This window comes from Pituophis catenifer, unplaced genomic scaffold (genome assembly GCF_029215685.1).
Source record: "Pituophis catenifer annectens isolate HBS135680 unplaced genomic scaffold, rPitCat1.0.hap2 SCAF_2, whole genome shotgun sequence".
Lineage (NCBI taxonomy): Eukaryota > Metazoa > Chordata > Lepidosauria > Squamata > Colubridae > Pituophis > Pituophis catenifer.
The window spans coordinates 37,331,163-37,345,663 of record NW_027256882.1 but is presented as its reverse complement, the minus strand read 5'-3'; the positions used below and the strand labels follow the sequence as shown (position 1 = coordinate 37,345,663).

The 14,501-nt window shown below is 40.1% G+C and overlaps 1 protein-coding gene across 1 annotated transcript; it reads left to right on the top strand.

Annotated features, from left to right (window-relative positions):
- Positions 1-1,333: 1,333 nt before the first annotated feature.
- Positions 1,334-12,755, top strand: LOC139310149 (vomeronasal type-2 receptor 26-like). Its single transcript, XM_070934306.1, has 4 exons — positions 1,334-1,615; positions 2,749-3,045; positions 3,483-3,561; positions 11,845-12,755. The coding sequence occupies exons 1-4, from the start codon at positions 1,334-1,336 to the stop codon at positions 12,753-12,755; spliced, it is 1,569 nt and encodes a 522-aa protein (XP_070790407.1).
- Positions 12,756-14,501: the final 1,746 nt, after the last annotated feature.

Genomic DNA, 14,501 nt, shown 5'->3' with positions numbered 1-14,501 from the left:
TAATATTAACATATATATCATTAGCCATCTATTTTTTAAAAATATGGAAATAGATTATTCTATGCAGAATACTGTCTGAAAAGATATTAACAATAAAAGTAAATTATTTTATGGCAAAGGAATATTAAGTTTAATATTAGGGATTTAATGACTAACAATGGAACAGGACAAGGGGAGGCTTTATCATGGCTAGCAAATTCTTGCTTTCTTCTGACTTTTGCATGCTGAGAGGCAAAATTTCAAACACTATAGGCTACTGTGGAAGAACACTATGAAAGAAATAAAATTAAATTAAAAGATATAAAAGTCGTCAGAAGGGGCTCATTCTTAACAATTAGAAATCAAAGAAATCCTAGAACAAATCTCAAGAAAAAGGGGAAAGACTGTATTTTCATATGAATATGGTTTTCTGAAGTGAATTTTAAATAAAACCATCCAGTTGCTCAGACATTTTATCCATGATTAGAATAATATAGGATTTGCTGTCGGAATGCCCCTCTGAGTCTTTTAGAGAAAATAAAAGTTGGGATCAGGTCCAAAACTTGTAATGGGGGTCACTTTGACCCTAAAGAAAAGTATGGAAAAGAAGGTCCCACTTGTGTCAATGGGGTATCAATGGGGCTGATCTTGTAATATGAAGACCCAAGGAAAGTCCATCACGGTAAATGAATGATACAGGGATCTGACATTTTTTTTTCATTGAACAATGAATTTCTGGCAATATTTCCTGCATTACATATGGGTAGGGAGCTTTTGACATGATCCTGTCCTACTTTCCTCTTCAAGAGGCCAACCAGATTATTTTATACATAAGGGGATAATGCATTCCAAAATTGATTTCAGATTGCAGATTTCTGAACTTTCCATAGTAGATTCATAAGAGAGCAATACAAATGATTTCTTATAAATGTTTTTAAAGAAACAGCTTCAGAAATGTGATCTGGTTTTTTTTAATGAATTGAACATGGAAAATTCAAAACCAAAATGAAATCTTTTCACTTGCAGTATACCCATTATGAGCTTTGGGCACATCCTACCCTTCTTCTTTGCTCTTCATGAGATCAACCAGCATCCAAAATTGTTACCAAACATCACCATGAGTGGGCTACAGCATTAGAGATACATGAGAGGGTGATGCATTCCATAACTAACTTCAGATTGTTCGATTGTCCAGTTTCCAGACTAGACTCATAAGACAGCAATTCAATTGATTAGTTATAAATATATAAAGGAATAGCTTCAGGAAATATGATGTGATATTATGAATTGAAGATGAAAACCCTACATTGAGATGAGTACCAACTAAAGTCTCTTATCTTGCAGTATACAGAGTATGAGCTTCTGGCATGTCCTGCCCTTCTTCTTTGCCACTCATGAGGTCAACCAGAACCCAAAGGTCTTACCAAACATCACCCTGGGCTACAACATCTATGAGAACTTTTTCAATGCAAGGTTAACATACGAGGTGATGATGGATTTGCTTTCTACAGGGCAGGAGAATGTCCCAAACTATAGCTGTGGAAAGCAAAATAATCTTTTGCCTCTGCTTGAAGGGACTGATTCTGATCTCTTTAGTCAAATTTCCACCATGCTGAGCATCTACAAAATCCCACAGGTATTTGGGGATTTTATAGTAAATAAATTGTATACCTGATTATTTCATGTAATAACTGTGGCTAGAATTGTGTTTGCACAGGATTGGAAAGGTGAAGAGATACCTGCAGATGAAAATGTGATTAAGAAAATATTGGAATGTGCAGAAATGAATAGATTAACACTTGCAATTAGAGGGAAGGAATAATCTGATTATTATAATATATGGGATTTGTTTTATCAATGGTTAGAGCAGTGGGTCTCAACCTTCCTAATGCTGCGACCCTTTAATACAGTTCCTCATGTTGTGGTGACCCCCAACCATAAAATTATTCCTAAAACCATTGAAAATATGTGTTTTCCAATGGTCTTAGGCGACCCCTGTCGAAGGGTAGTTCGACCCCCAAAGGGGTCCCGACCCACAAGTTGAGAACCATTGGGTTAGAGAATAAATATGAAAGTAATGTACAGTAAAGTTAAATGAGTTAAGAAGAGAAATGTTATGATAATAGATATATTAAGTATTAAGTATTAATATTAAACTAAGAGTAGATATAAATAATGAATATGGTGGTAAACTTTAACTGTTATGACACAAAAAAATTGTACCCAGACGACACACTGTTTAATGAATGATGAAATGTTTTGTATTAAATGTTTTGTATTAACAGAAAATAAAAAAAATATTTTTTAAAAAATCCCACAGGTATGAATGAATATTGAAACTAATTTCACCCTGCAAATAGCCCCCAAAAGCAATAGCGATAGCACTTAGACTTATATACCACTTCACAGTGCTTTTTCTAGAGTCTCCACATATTTTTTGCATCGTGGCGACCAAAACTGAATGCAGTATTCCAAGTATGATCTTACCAAGGCATTATAAAGTAGTATTAACACTTCACGTGATCTTGATTCTATCCCTCTGTTTATGCAGCCTAGAACTATTTATCCTCCCGCAATTAGCAGAAAGTTGCTAATAGGCAATGACTGTAAATACTAGGCAAGTGATACCAGAGACTGAGGTGACATTTCATGGTACAAACTCAAGAACAGAGGGAAAGAAGTTCTCTTCCATAGAGCCTTGATATGTAAGGACTTACTGTTGTCTTTAAAAACAAAGCAATCTACCATCTTTTTTCTCTTACATCTTAGATTAATTATGGGGTCATCAGCCACATTCCAGAGCAGAAACATCATTTTCCTTTTTTCTACCGGGTGACTCCAAAACAAGAACCTCCTCACTCGGCAATTGTCAAGTTGCTCCTGTATTTCCGATGGACGTGGATCGGCCTCGCTGCTCCGGACAATGAAAGTGGGGAAAAGTTCAGAAGAACCTTTGTGCCAGAAGCCCTAAAGAAAGGCGTCTGTGTTGCCTTCTCAGAAAGCTTACCAATGGTTATTGAAGTGGGGAAGAACAAGGACGTCCTTCAATATTTTAGTGACACTAAAGTAAAAAGTCTTGTTTGTCACTTGAACTTTCAGGCCACATTAATACTAGCAATTCTAATACGAGAAGTTGAGGCTAGTGAAATCCTGTTTGGGGAAAAAGTATGGATTGCCACAGCTTTGTCTGATATAAGTGTGAGATTTTTTAACCGATTGCTTAATCTCCAGCATAATCATCTTTTGTTATCCTTCACAACTCAGACCAAGAAAAGGACACAATATTATGATTTTAATTCACATTACTCTGCTACGGGGAAGTTTGGGGAGGCAGCATTTCAGTGTTCCTATTCAAGCCCCTTGTTGTCTAAGAAATCTTGGAATACATGCCTGGAAAAAGAGAGCTGGGAAACCCCACCCCAGGATTTGGTTGAAAGAATCCTATCCGAGGATGGCTCCAGTATTTCCACAATAATCCAGGTTGTGGCCTGGGTTCTCCGTAGTGCCTCTTCCTACCAATTGAGCAAGAGGAGGATGCGTGTTGGGGACCATCGGACACCCCAGATAACACAGCCATGGCAGGTAGGACTTCTATTACAAAATTCCACTAATGGTTTCCTTTCATTTCTTAAATGTTATGTTAGATGTAAGGAGGGATAGATGGGGATGGGGGCAGGGGTGGGCTGCGGGGGTTCGCAGGGGTTCGAAAGAACCTCTAGCTAAGATTCTGTGCAGTTCAGAGAACCCCCAAATCCCACTCCTGGCTGTCCTGGTCCACTTCGCCCCTCCCCTCCAAGGAGTCCCCACACGGTCCATTTTGGATGCAGGTAAGTGCAGGGCGCACGAGGAGGCTCGGGGAGGACAAAAAATGGGCATACCAGAAGTTCAGGAAGGCCGGAAATGTGTTTGTTTCCAGGCTCAAGATGGCCTCCAAAGCCAGGGGAGGCCGTTTTCACCCTTCCGGAGGGTTGAGGAAAGCCTCAGGAGCCTGGGGAAGGCAAAAGCACTCCTCCCCCTGCCATGGTGCAGGAGGCCAACTAGGCCACACCTACTATGGCCACACCCACCCAGCAACCAGGCAGAGAACTCTTTGCTAAAATTTTTGTAGCCCACCCCTGGATGGGGGGAATTCCAATAACAACTGTCAGTTTCTAATACTTTTTCTGACCAGATGTCAAGATTTAGAGAGAAAGAGACAGAATCTGTCATTGAATCTTCTAGACCAAACCGGGTATGTTGCTTCAGGATGCTCGTAAGAATAGACATTGTCTCAAGAGAGAGGGAACCTTTTCATATATTTGTGAAATAAATAAGTACCAGATGCCTCAGTAACCATCGTATTCTGTCTTAATCTCCAATATTGGTCTTATGTAGTAACAGCACTGAAAAAAGTGACTTATGACCAGTTTTCACAGTTACGACCGTTGCAGCAGCCCCATGATCATGTGATCAAACTTCAGATGCTTGGCAACTGGTTCATATATATAACCATTGCAGCGTCCTGGGGTAATGTGATCACTTTTTGCAACCTTCTGAAAAACAAAGTCAATGGAGTAGCCAGATTCACTTAACAACTGTGGCAAGAAATGGGATAAACTGGGATAAAACTCACTTAACATGTATTTTGGACTCAATTGTGGTCATAAGTCAAGGACTACCTTTATGTGTAAAATAAATAAGAACAAAATGCCACAGTAACCATCGTATTCTGTCAAGGACCTTGGAGTACTCATCTCTAAAGATCCAAATGCCAGAGCCCACTATAACAACATTACCAGAAAGGTATTAAGAGTTGTTAACCTAATTTTGAGAAGCTTCTTCTCTGATAATTTTATACTGCAAACTATGGAATACAAAACCTTTGCTAGACCAATTCTTGAATACATCTCATCTGCCTGGAACCCATGCTGCATATCAGACATTAATACAATTGAGCGAGCACAGAGATATTTCACAAGAAGAGTTCACTTCACTCCTCTGTTCACAACAGAATACCTTATGCCACCAGACTTGAAATTTTGGGCTTAGACAACTTAGAACTATACCGCCTTCAGTCTGACTTAAGTGTAATACACAAAATTATCTGCTACAATGTCTTACCTGTCAATGACTACTTCAGCTTCAACCATAACAATACATGAGCCAATAATAGATACAAACTCAAGGTAAATTGCTCCAAACTCGATTGCAGAAAATACGACTTCAGCAACAGAGTGGTCAATGCCTGGAATGCACTACCTGACTCTGTGGTTTCATACCCAAACCCCCAAAACTTTAACCTTAAACTGTCTACTGTCGACCTCACCCCATTCCTAAGAGGTCTGTAAGGGGCGTGCATAAGTGCACCAACGTGCCTACCGTCCCTGCTCTAATGTCCCCTTTTTATTCATATCCATTTCATTTATTCATAATCATGTTTATACTTTTATCTGTAATCTTATATATGCTTGACAAAAATAAATAAATAAATAAATAAATAAAATTGTTAAATTCCAATATTGGTCTGATGTACTGTACTTCCTGTCCTGCCATGCAAGGAATGGTCAAGTTTTTTTTCTTTTCAGCATCTTCAAAAAACAAGCAGATCAGTTGACTTGGTTCTCACTACCACTTCCTGGTCACATAACCGGGCAATTTTCTTCTGCATTTTCAGTCTCCCAAGATCCTTTTTATCTTTCTTTCTCCTTTGAAAATTAAATCTTAAATCTAGACCCGAGGTGGCACAGTGTTTAGAGTGCAGTAATACCAATATGCTATTTAGTATACTGTCTTTAGTGTAAGCCGCCCAGAGTCCTCGGAGAGTGGGCGGCATAGAAATATGACTAATAAAAAAATAAAAAATAATAATAAAAAAAATCTTAGAATCTGGAGCCCTGTCGTTTCTCCCAACCTTTTCACTTTCCACCACCAACTGTTGGTTATGTAAAATACTACAGAAGATAAAATGTTGCAGAACTCTGAAAGGCCCTAAAATATTATTTATTATTTATTGATTATATTTATATGTCATCCATCTTAGTGATAAGACCACTCTGTGTGGCTTATAAACAGTAAAATGATAAATAGAAAAACAATTAAAACTTTAAAAAAAAGAGCTATTTTAAAAAACAAGAAACAAGGAGACGGACAGCACTGGAATGAGATCTTCTTATCCCAACAATGACCTCCAGTGGTGAGTGCCTCACTTCAAGGATACAAGCCAATTATCAAAAGTGAGTTTTGATGCCCTTCCAAAAGTCCAAAAGGATGGGAGTTCACCACAAAAGGTGGTGAAACAACCCTAGAAGGATGGTGAGATTGTTGGAGTTAAAACATGTTTCTGACCTGAAATTAAAAATTTCATAAAACGAGTGGTGTGGTGGCCTAGAGGTGGAGCTCTCACCTCACAATCAGAAGGCTGCGAGTTTTATCCTAGGTAGAGGCAGATATTTCTCTCTCTGAGCACGATGAGAATATATCTGCTGAATATAACTCCGCATTGGCGACAGGAAGGGCATCTGGCCAGGAAACACTCAGCTCCTTTCAGTTGACCAGACTCCACCCCGCAAGGGGTTAAAAGGAGATGGTTAAAAATTTCATAAAACAGCAGGCAAAAATAATGAACAGAAAATCTTTATGCATATGTGTTTATGTATGAGAGAGAAAGAGACAGAAAGAATGGGAGAGAGGGTGGGCGAGGGAAAGGAAGATTTAGAGAAGAAGGGAAGAAAGAATGAGAAAGAGAATAATCTTCCTGTCACAGACAGACAGAGGCACTGAACTGAATATCCCACTTCTGATTTAGGGCTCCAAAGAGAATGTATACATGGCAAGTGTGATTCTCCATGTCTTTTCAGCTCCACCCTTTTCTTAGAAACTTCCAGATTTACAATCTTTCTGTGGATGATGTTTATTTGAATGAGGCTGGAATTCCTGTTGCTGACTTTGATATTATGGACTGGGCAGTATTTCCTAACAAGTCTTCTGCTGGGGTGAAAATAGGGAATATTGGAAAAGAAGAAGTCTCTGCGGATATCAAGTTCTCTATCGATGAGAGTGTCATCGTATGGCCAACTTCCTTTAACCAGGTAACCAGGTCTGCCTGTTTGTGGATATTATTATTATTCATCCATTCCTAGATTTCCACCTGCTTTTGTATCACACTTTGATGGAGTCTCTGTGCTAATGAAAATAACTGGTTGAAGGAGATGCTACTATTTCTCCTAGAAGGCTCCTGGATTGCTAACTGTGGAAATGCCAGCATTGTTCTAGGTTAGGATGGAAAGCTAGTCCAATGATGCTTGTTCCCTGTAAGGAAGCTAAAGGAACCACACAAAACCCTTAGACCCTGAGCAGGGGTCGGCCTCAAAAATTTTAGCAAGTGGTTCTCTGCCCGGTTGCTGGGTGAGTGTGGCCATGGTGGGCGTGGCCTAGTCGGCCTCCTGTGCCACAAAGGGGGGGTGTTTTTGCCTTTTCCGGGCTCCAGAGGTTTTCCTCAAGCCTCCGGGAGGGTTCTAACGGCCTCCCCAGGCTCTGGAGTCCCGCTGGAGGCCAGACATGGGCCCGTTTCCAGCCTGCCTGAACTTCCGGTGGGCCCTTTTTTTGCCTTCCCCGAGCCTCCGTGTGTGCCCTGCACTTACCTGTATCCAAAACAGGCCGTGTGGGGACTCCTGGGAGGGGTGGGGTGGAATGGGCAGGGCCAGCCAAAGTGGGGTTTGGGGGTTCTGTGAACTGCACAGAATCTTAGCTTCAGGTTCTCCTGAATCCTTGCGAACCCCCAGCAGCCCATCTCTGACCCTGAGGTATTTACCTCAGGGCATGTAACTCAGTACAGTCATTGGTGCTCTATCAGCGGAGTCGCTTACAGAGATTTTATTACCCAGCTTGATAACATTATCAGTGCAATGATGATAGCATCATGTGCCTGACGATAGCATAGATGATCCGATAGTGAAATATCTACAAGGAAACAACCATATGAGAATACACCAAGAACTCCACAGCTCGACCCTGAACTACATATATTTTTTCTACTGGATGTTCAAAATACAAATTCAGAATAGAGCTGGAAGGGACCTTGGAGATCTTCCAGTCCAATCCCCTGCTCAAGCAGGAGACCCTATACCACTTCAGACAAGTGGCTGTCAGTCTCTTATTAAAAACCTCTAGTGATGAAGCACCTATTTCTGAAGGCAGGCTCTTCCTCTGGTTAATTGTCCTCACTGTTAAGAAGTTTCTCCTTAATTCTAGGTTGCTTCTCTCCTTGATTAGTTTCCATCTATTGCTTCTTGTCCTGCCCTCTGGTGCTTTGGAAAATAAGCTGACCACCTCTTCTATGTGGCAGCCTCTCAAATACTGAAATACTGCTAACATGTCCCTCTTAGTCCTTCTTTTCTCTAGACTAGCCAAACCCAAATCTTGCAAACCGTTCTTCATATGTTTTTCTCTCCAGGCCTTTAATTGTCTTAGTTGCTCTTCTCTGCACTTTTTCCAATATCTCAACATCTTTTTTTGTAATGTGGTGACCAAAACCTAATCTGTACTTGTACCTTTGGGTTTTCCTGCCTAAGTGTAAAACCTTGCTTTTCTCCACATTAAATTTCATTTTGTTGGATAGGACTCATTGTTCAAGTCTGCCAAGATCCTTTTGGATGGTGAGCTTGTCTTCTGGGATGTTGGCTATTACTGCCAGTTTAGTGTCACCTGAAAATTTGATGAGTTCCCTTTCTATTTCCTGATCTAAGTCATTTATAAAGGTAATGAAGAGTACTGGGCCTAAAATGGAACCTTAGTTTGCTTACCCCACTGTTTACTTTCTTCCATGTAGATGTAGTAACATTATTTGTACTACTTTTTGAGTGTGGTTTAGAGTTACAAATCCATTTGGTGATGATGCTGTCTATCTTACATTTTTCTAGCTTACAAGAAGTAGGTTGTGGTCTATTTTGTTGAATACCTTGCTGAAATCTAAGTATACTATGTCCATAGCATTTCACTGGTCTACAAACGTAAGTCTAAAAATGTTTGGACAGGAGAGCCATTAGTCTTTGCTGAATATTGAGAGGATCATATGCTGCAGAAATCACCCAAACAAAAATATTTTCATTATATTTGAGAAAAGATCTTAAAAGTAACTTCTGAGTTCATGAACCCATCTTTTCATTGACTTCCACTTTTAAAATAAATTCCCTAAACTAGGAGTCTCCAACCTTGGCAACTTTAAGACTTGTGGGCTACAACTTTCATAATCCATTTGCTTTGCTGGCTGAGGAACTATGGGAGTTGAAGTCCACAAGTCTTAAAGTAGCCAAGGTTGGAGACCCCTGCCCTAAACATATGTTTCCATAATTTTCTTTCTGTTTAGAAAGCCCCTTTTTCTAGGTGTACTGAAAGTTGCCTCCCAGGATACACCAAACTCACAAGAGAAGGAGAACCAGTGTGCTGCTATTACTGCTCTCCATGCATGGAAGGAACAATCTCCATCCAGGAAGGTAGGTGGCTCAAGGACAAAAAAGGTACATCAGTCTTTTATTCTAGAGACACATATAGCAACTAAATATTTAATCTCCTATGCCAGTATGCTGCATCCATACTTGGTAAACAGGAAAAAAAAAGACACAGCAGTGTTTAGTGTTCAAGAAAAGTATTTTACTAGGGTGGTGTCAGCCCTACTGCGTCAGGGCTGCCATTCTGGCAGGGATGGCGACCGACAGAGGAAAACACCCCACATTCCAGCTGCCCGGGAAGCCTCACCCTGCCTCCACTTGCTGGCTGGCTAGCCACTCCTCTTCCTGGTGCTGGCCAGTGGCTCCCTCTCCTGCCTGCCAATTTCGGAACCACCACCGCCTCTTAGCTGAGAGGCGGACAGGAAACAGCAGGCACTTGGGCCGGAACCAGCCACTTCCATACCTGTGCAGAGGCCTCAAGCCTGATCTGGAGCAACATTGCCGCCCAGGCCACCCAGGATTAATTAGGGCTCTCCTAGAGTTAAGCAGAGATCGATAACCCAGGCAAACAAGGACTGATTGAGGCTTGCTAGCATCTGGCGCTATATATTGGCTTCCTGGCTGGGGGGTGAAGTCAGGGGTGGAGTAGCGGGGTGGGCGTGTCAGCTTTAAAACAGTGGTGGGAGCACAGAGAAGCTAGAGCTGACAATATTTCACTGAACCTGCACGGGGTGATTGTTAGAACGTGCCAGAGCGCGGAAGATAAAATCTCTACAACAAACTTCACACTGTTGTCTGGCATTTTCCTTTCTCGTACTGATCTGAAATCTGACAGGTGGATGTTTTCAGAAACTGCTGAAACAGTAAAAAGTAATATTGAAAAAGATGGGAAAATCTTGAGAGATGACAGAATTTGAAACAGGTATACAAAGCCAAGATCAACTATTCGTAGGCATAGATAAATAATTTTTGAAACAGGACCTGGAGATGGAACAAATAAACAACTGTATGATAAAATGGATGTAAAAATCAAACAAATACTTTGTCAGTATATGAGAGTTAATGATTTAGAATAGACATAGTAACAGGTCAGCTAATGGGAACTGTTTGGTGACCCAGATGGCTCAGAGCCTGGGCATGGTTTAGCTTGACTGATTTGTATATAAAAGTTGCTTTGTCCTTCCAATATAGCCTCTGTATTATATAGCTTCTGTGATTATATTGATTCTGTGCTTCTGGATTCTGAATTCTGGTTCTGGCTTCTGCTGCATGGGTATTGTACAAATGCATCATGCTTTATATTACTGTATATAAAGAAGTTTGTTTTATACATGAATCCTGCTGAATTATTTACTTGTGTGCTAGTTGGATTGCTGCAAACTCTAACATAACTGCAATACAAAAATGAGCACAGCTTTGGGGGGGGAAATCCAGAAAATTTACTCCAGGTTATAAGCGGAAATGTTTTACAGACAGTATACAATTGTATCAACAATTGATAAAACAGACAAATCATACAACAATAAATGTTGGAAATCCTATAACAAAGAAGGAATATTTTATCATTTGTGGTTGTTATGCAAACAAGCTCAAAAGAATTCAGAGAATGAAATGCATCAGAATATTTAGAAAAAAGCCTAAACAAACATTGAATTGAAACCCGAAATATTTTTTTGAGGTATAATTCTACAAATCTGGTACAGAATTGGAACAACATATTTTTTTTAATTTGATTTATATGCTGTCCTTCTCCGGAGACTCAGGGCGGCTTACAATGTGTTAAGCAATAGCCTTCATACTTTTGTATTTTTTATACAAAGTCAGCTTATTGCCCCCACAATCTGGGTCCTCATTTTACGCATCTTAGAAAGGATGGAAGGCTGAGTCAACCTTGAGCCTGGTGAGATTTGAACTTGCAGTAATTGCAGGCAGCTGATGTTAATAACAGTCTGCTGCGCTACCAGAGCTCCTTGTCAGTGATTTTCACATAGGAAGGTGAAATTAGAGAATTTGCCACAATGGCAAAATTTATAACATCTAAAGTAGCAATGATAGAAGTAGCAATAATGGCTACCATACATATCACACATGACGCAGAGAATTTAGAACTTTGGAACATAGTTTCTGGAAAGATACTTCTTCACTTGGCAAATAAAGAGAAAGGATGGTGGCAATGTTTTTCTATAATCATTTTCTACTTTATTCTTGCTTAGTAACTATATCTTTTTGTGTTATTCAATTGTCAACATCCAATGTAAATCATTTTTTCCTTTAAATTTCATTATTCTAATGATAGAAATATTTTTATTTTTTAAAAAAAGGCAAAAAAAGGAGTAAAAAACACCTTCACTAGTATATCTACACCCTGCCTCTTGTCAGTTGGTCATGAGGCATAAAATGTCACTCAATCAGTAGATAAATGGCAATTTATGTTTTCCAGATGCAGCACATTGTGAAAAGTGTCCAGATGAACAGTACTCCAACAAGAAGCGAGATCAGTGTGTCCCCAAAATCATAACGTTCCTGTCCTACAAAGAAATGTTAGGTCTTATCCTGGCTATCACAGCCTTATTTTTGTCTCTAAACACTGCCTTAATTCTAGGAATCTTCATCAAATACCGAGAAACTCCCATAGTCAAAGCCAACAACCGGGATCTCACCTACATTCTCTTGGTCTCTCTCCTGCTTTCCTTTTTGACATCCCTTCTCTTCATTGGTAAGCCCCATAAAGTGACCTGCCTTCTACAACAAATCACCTTCAGTGTTGTTTTCTCAGTTGCCGTCTCTTCCTTGCTGGCCAAGACTATCATGGTGGTGGTGGCATTTTTGGCCACAAAACCAGGCAGCAGGATGAGGAAATGGTTGGGGAAAAGTCTGGCCAACTCCATTGTCTTGTCCTGTTCTGGGGTTCAGGTTGGTATCTGCCTTACATGGCTGGGAATTTCTCCCCCATTTCCACATTCTGACCTGCATTCTCAACCAGGAGAAATCCTCCTGCAATGTAAAGAAGGCTCAGCCATCATGTTCTACACTGCCCTTGGCTACATGGGCTTTCTGGCTGCCATCTGCTTCTTGGTGGCTTTTCTGGCCCGCAAACTTCCAGGGACTTTCAATGAAGCCAAGTGGATCACCTTCAGCATGCTGGTCTTCTGCAGCGTTTGGATCTCCTTTGTCCCCACCTACCTGAGCACCAAAGGGAAGTACATGGTCGCCGTGCAGATCTTCTCCATCCTAGCCTCCAGCCTGGGTTTACTGGGCTGTATTTTTGTCCCCAAATGTTACATCCTTATTCTGAGACCTGACATGAACACTAAGGAGCAACTAATAATGAAAAACAATGAGGGCTCTTGATTTTGAAAGTTATTTCTTACCCAAATTATTGTTAAGATAAAATAGGATAGTTGGAAGTAAAATTTTTGTTACATGTTCTAAAAACTCTCTCACAAGTTTTTTTTCCTTACCCAAATTATTTTTAGGATAAAATAAGACCGCTTGGAAGTGAAATATGTTTTGTTAAGAACTCTCTCTCTCTCGTATGAACTTTCAATCATGACTGATATAGTAAGATATATTAGACATGTGTAAGAGATCATTTTCTTTTGAATCATTACTTTACCATAATCCATATTTAGGAACATTCATAAAATGAGCCTTGGTGGTGTAATGGTTAGAGTGCAATACTGCGGGCTATTTCTGCTGACTGTCAACTGCCTGAAATTTGGCAATTCAAATCCCACCAGGCTCAAGGTTGACTCAGCCTTCCATCCTTCCGAGGTGGGTAAAATGAGGACCCAGATTGTTGAGGGCAACAGGCTGACTCTGTAAACCACTTAGAGAGGGCTATGAAGCATTGTAAAGCGGTATATAAGTCTAAGTGCTATTGCTATTGCTATCACTAACCATATATTTTCTGATACTAATTAAGAGAGAGCATTAGAGAACACCTTTGCTTTATCTAATGTTTAGAAGAGATGACAAACCTTTGCTGATGTTGATGAAATGTTGATGTGTTTTGTTCGTTTTTCATGTCATATTGTTATGGGTTTTTTCCCTCTATATGGGCAATTAGTTATTTGCTGCCCCCACTTTTTTTTTCCTGCAGATCATTCTAGGCCAATCTGATCGTTTAGTTGAAAAATAAAGTGTGCTAGCATAGAGGAGGTTATTGATGTTTGTTCCACCAATGTAGAACCTCGGTCCTCTTCTTCTAATCCAGAGGTCTTCAAACTTGGCAGTTTTAAAACTTGCGGACTTCAACTCTCAGAATTCTCCAGCCAACATAGTTGGGAGTTGGAAGTCCACAAGTCTTAAAGCTGCCAAGTTTGAAGACCTCTGTTCTAATCAAAATTCTCTTCATATCCATTCAGTATATAGGATGAATAAATAAGAACAGAGTAATATTGCCTTGACTCACTTCTTTACCATCTTGGACTTACTTTGTTTTTCCCTGTTCTTTTCAGAGTTTGGCTTCTTGTCCTATGTGTAGGTTTCTCATGAAGGCAATGTGATAGTGTGCAATTCTCATTTTTTGAGAAAATTCTGCAGCTAAACATAGGGTTTTTTAAATTATTTATTTATTTTAAATGCTTTGCATGGCCACCCATCTTAGAATAATTCTGGCTTGCTCACAACAATAAAACTGTGGATATAATATTGATGTCTCTTTAAAAGTTTAAGGGAAAGGAGCAGTGGTGGGATTCAAAATTTTTAACTACTGGTTCTGTGGGTGTGGCTTGGTAGGCGTGGCAGGGGAAGGACATTGCAAAATCTCCATTCCCACCCCACTCCAGGGGAAAGATACTGAAAAATCCCCATTTCCTCCCGATCAGTCAGAGGTGGTATTTACCAGTTCTCCGAACTACTCAAAATTTCCACTACCGGTTCTCCAGAACTGGTCAGAACCTGCTGAATACCACCTCTGGAAAGGAGACTCTATATCCCATTCCAAGAGATTGAATATATTCCTTCCCGCAGTGCAATGCAGTGTCTGCAGGCCTTTAAGTGCAATGGTCCATTATCTTTCGTCCCAGTAGGGGGGCTTGAATCCCATAATAAAAGTTTTGCCTAAGTCAGGGGTGTCAAATTCGATTTCATTGA

What these genes read in the sequence shown, in the direction of transcription:
- LOC139310149 (XM_070934306.1), top strand. Translation starts at nt 1,334, where the DNA reads ATGAGCTTCTGGCATGTCCTGCCCTTCTTCTTTGCCACTCATGAGGTC. An exon ending in GCATCTACAAAATCCCACAG is followed by an intron (nt 1,616 to 2,748) that starts GTATTTGGGGAT and finishes CTTACATCTTAG; the next exon opens with ATTAATTATGGGGTCATCAG. An exon ending in AATATTTTAGTGACACTAAA is followed by an intron (nt 3,046 to 3,482) that starts GTAAAAAGTCTT and finishes GGTTCTCCGTAG; the next exon opens with TGCCTCTTCCTACCAATTGA.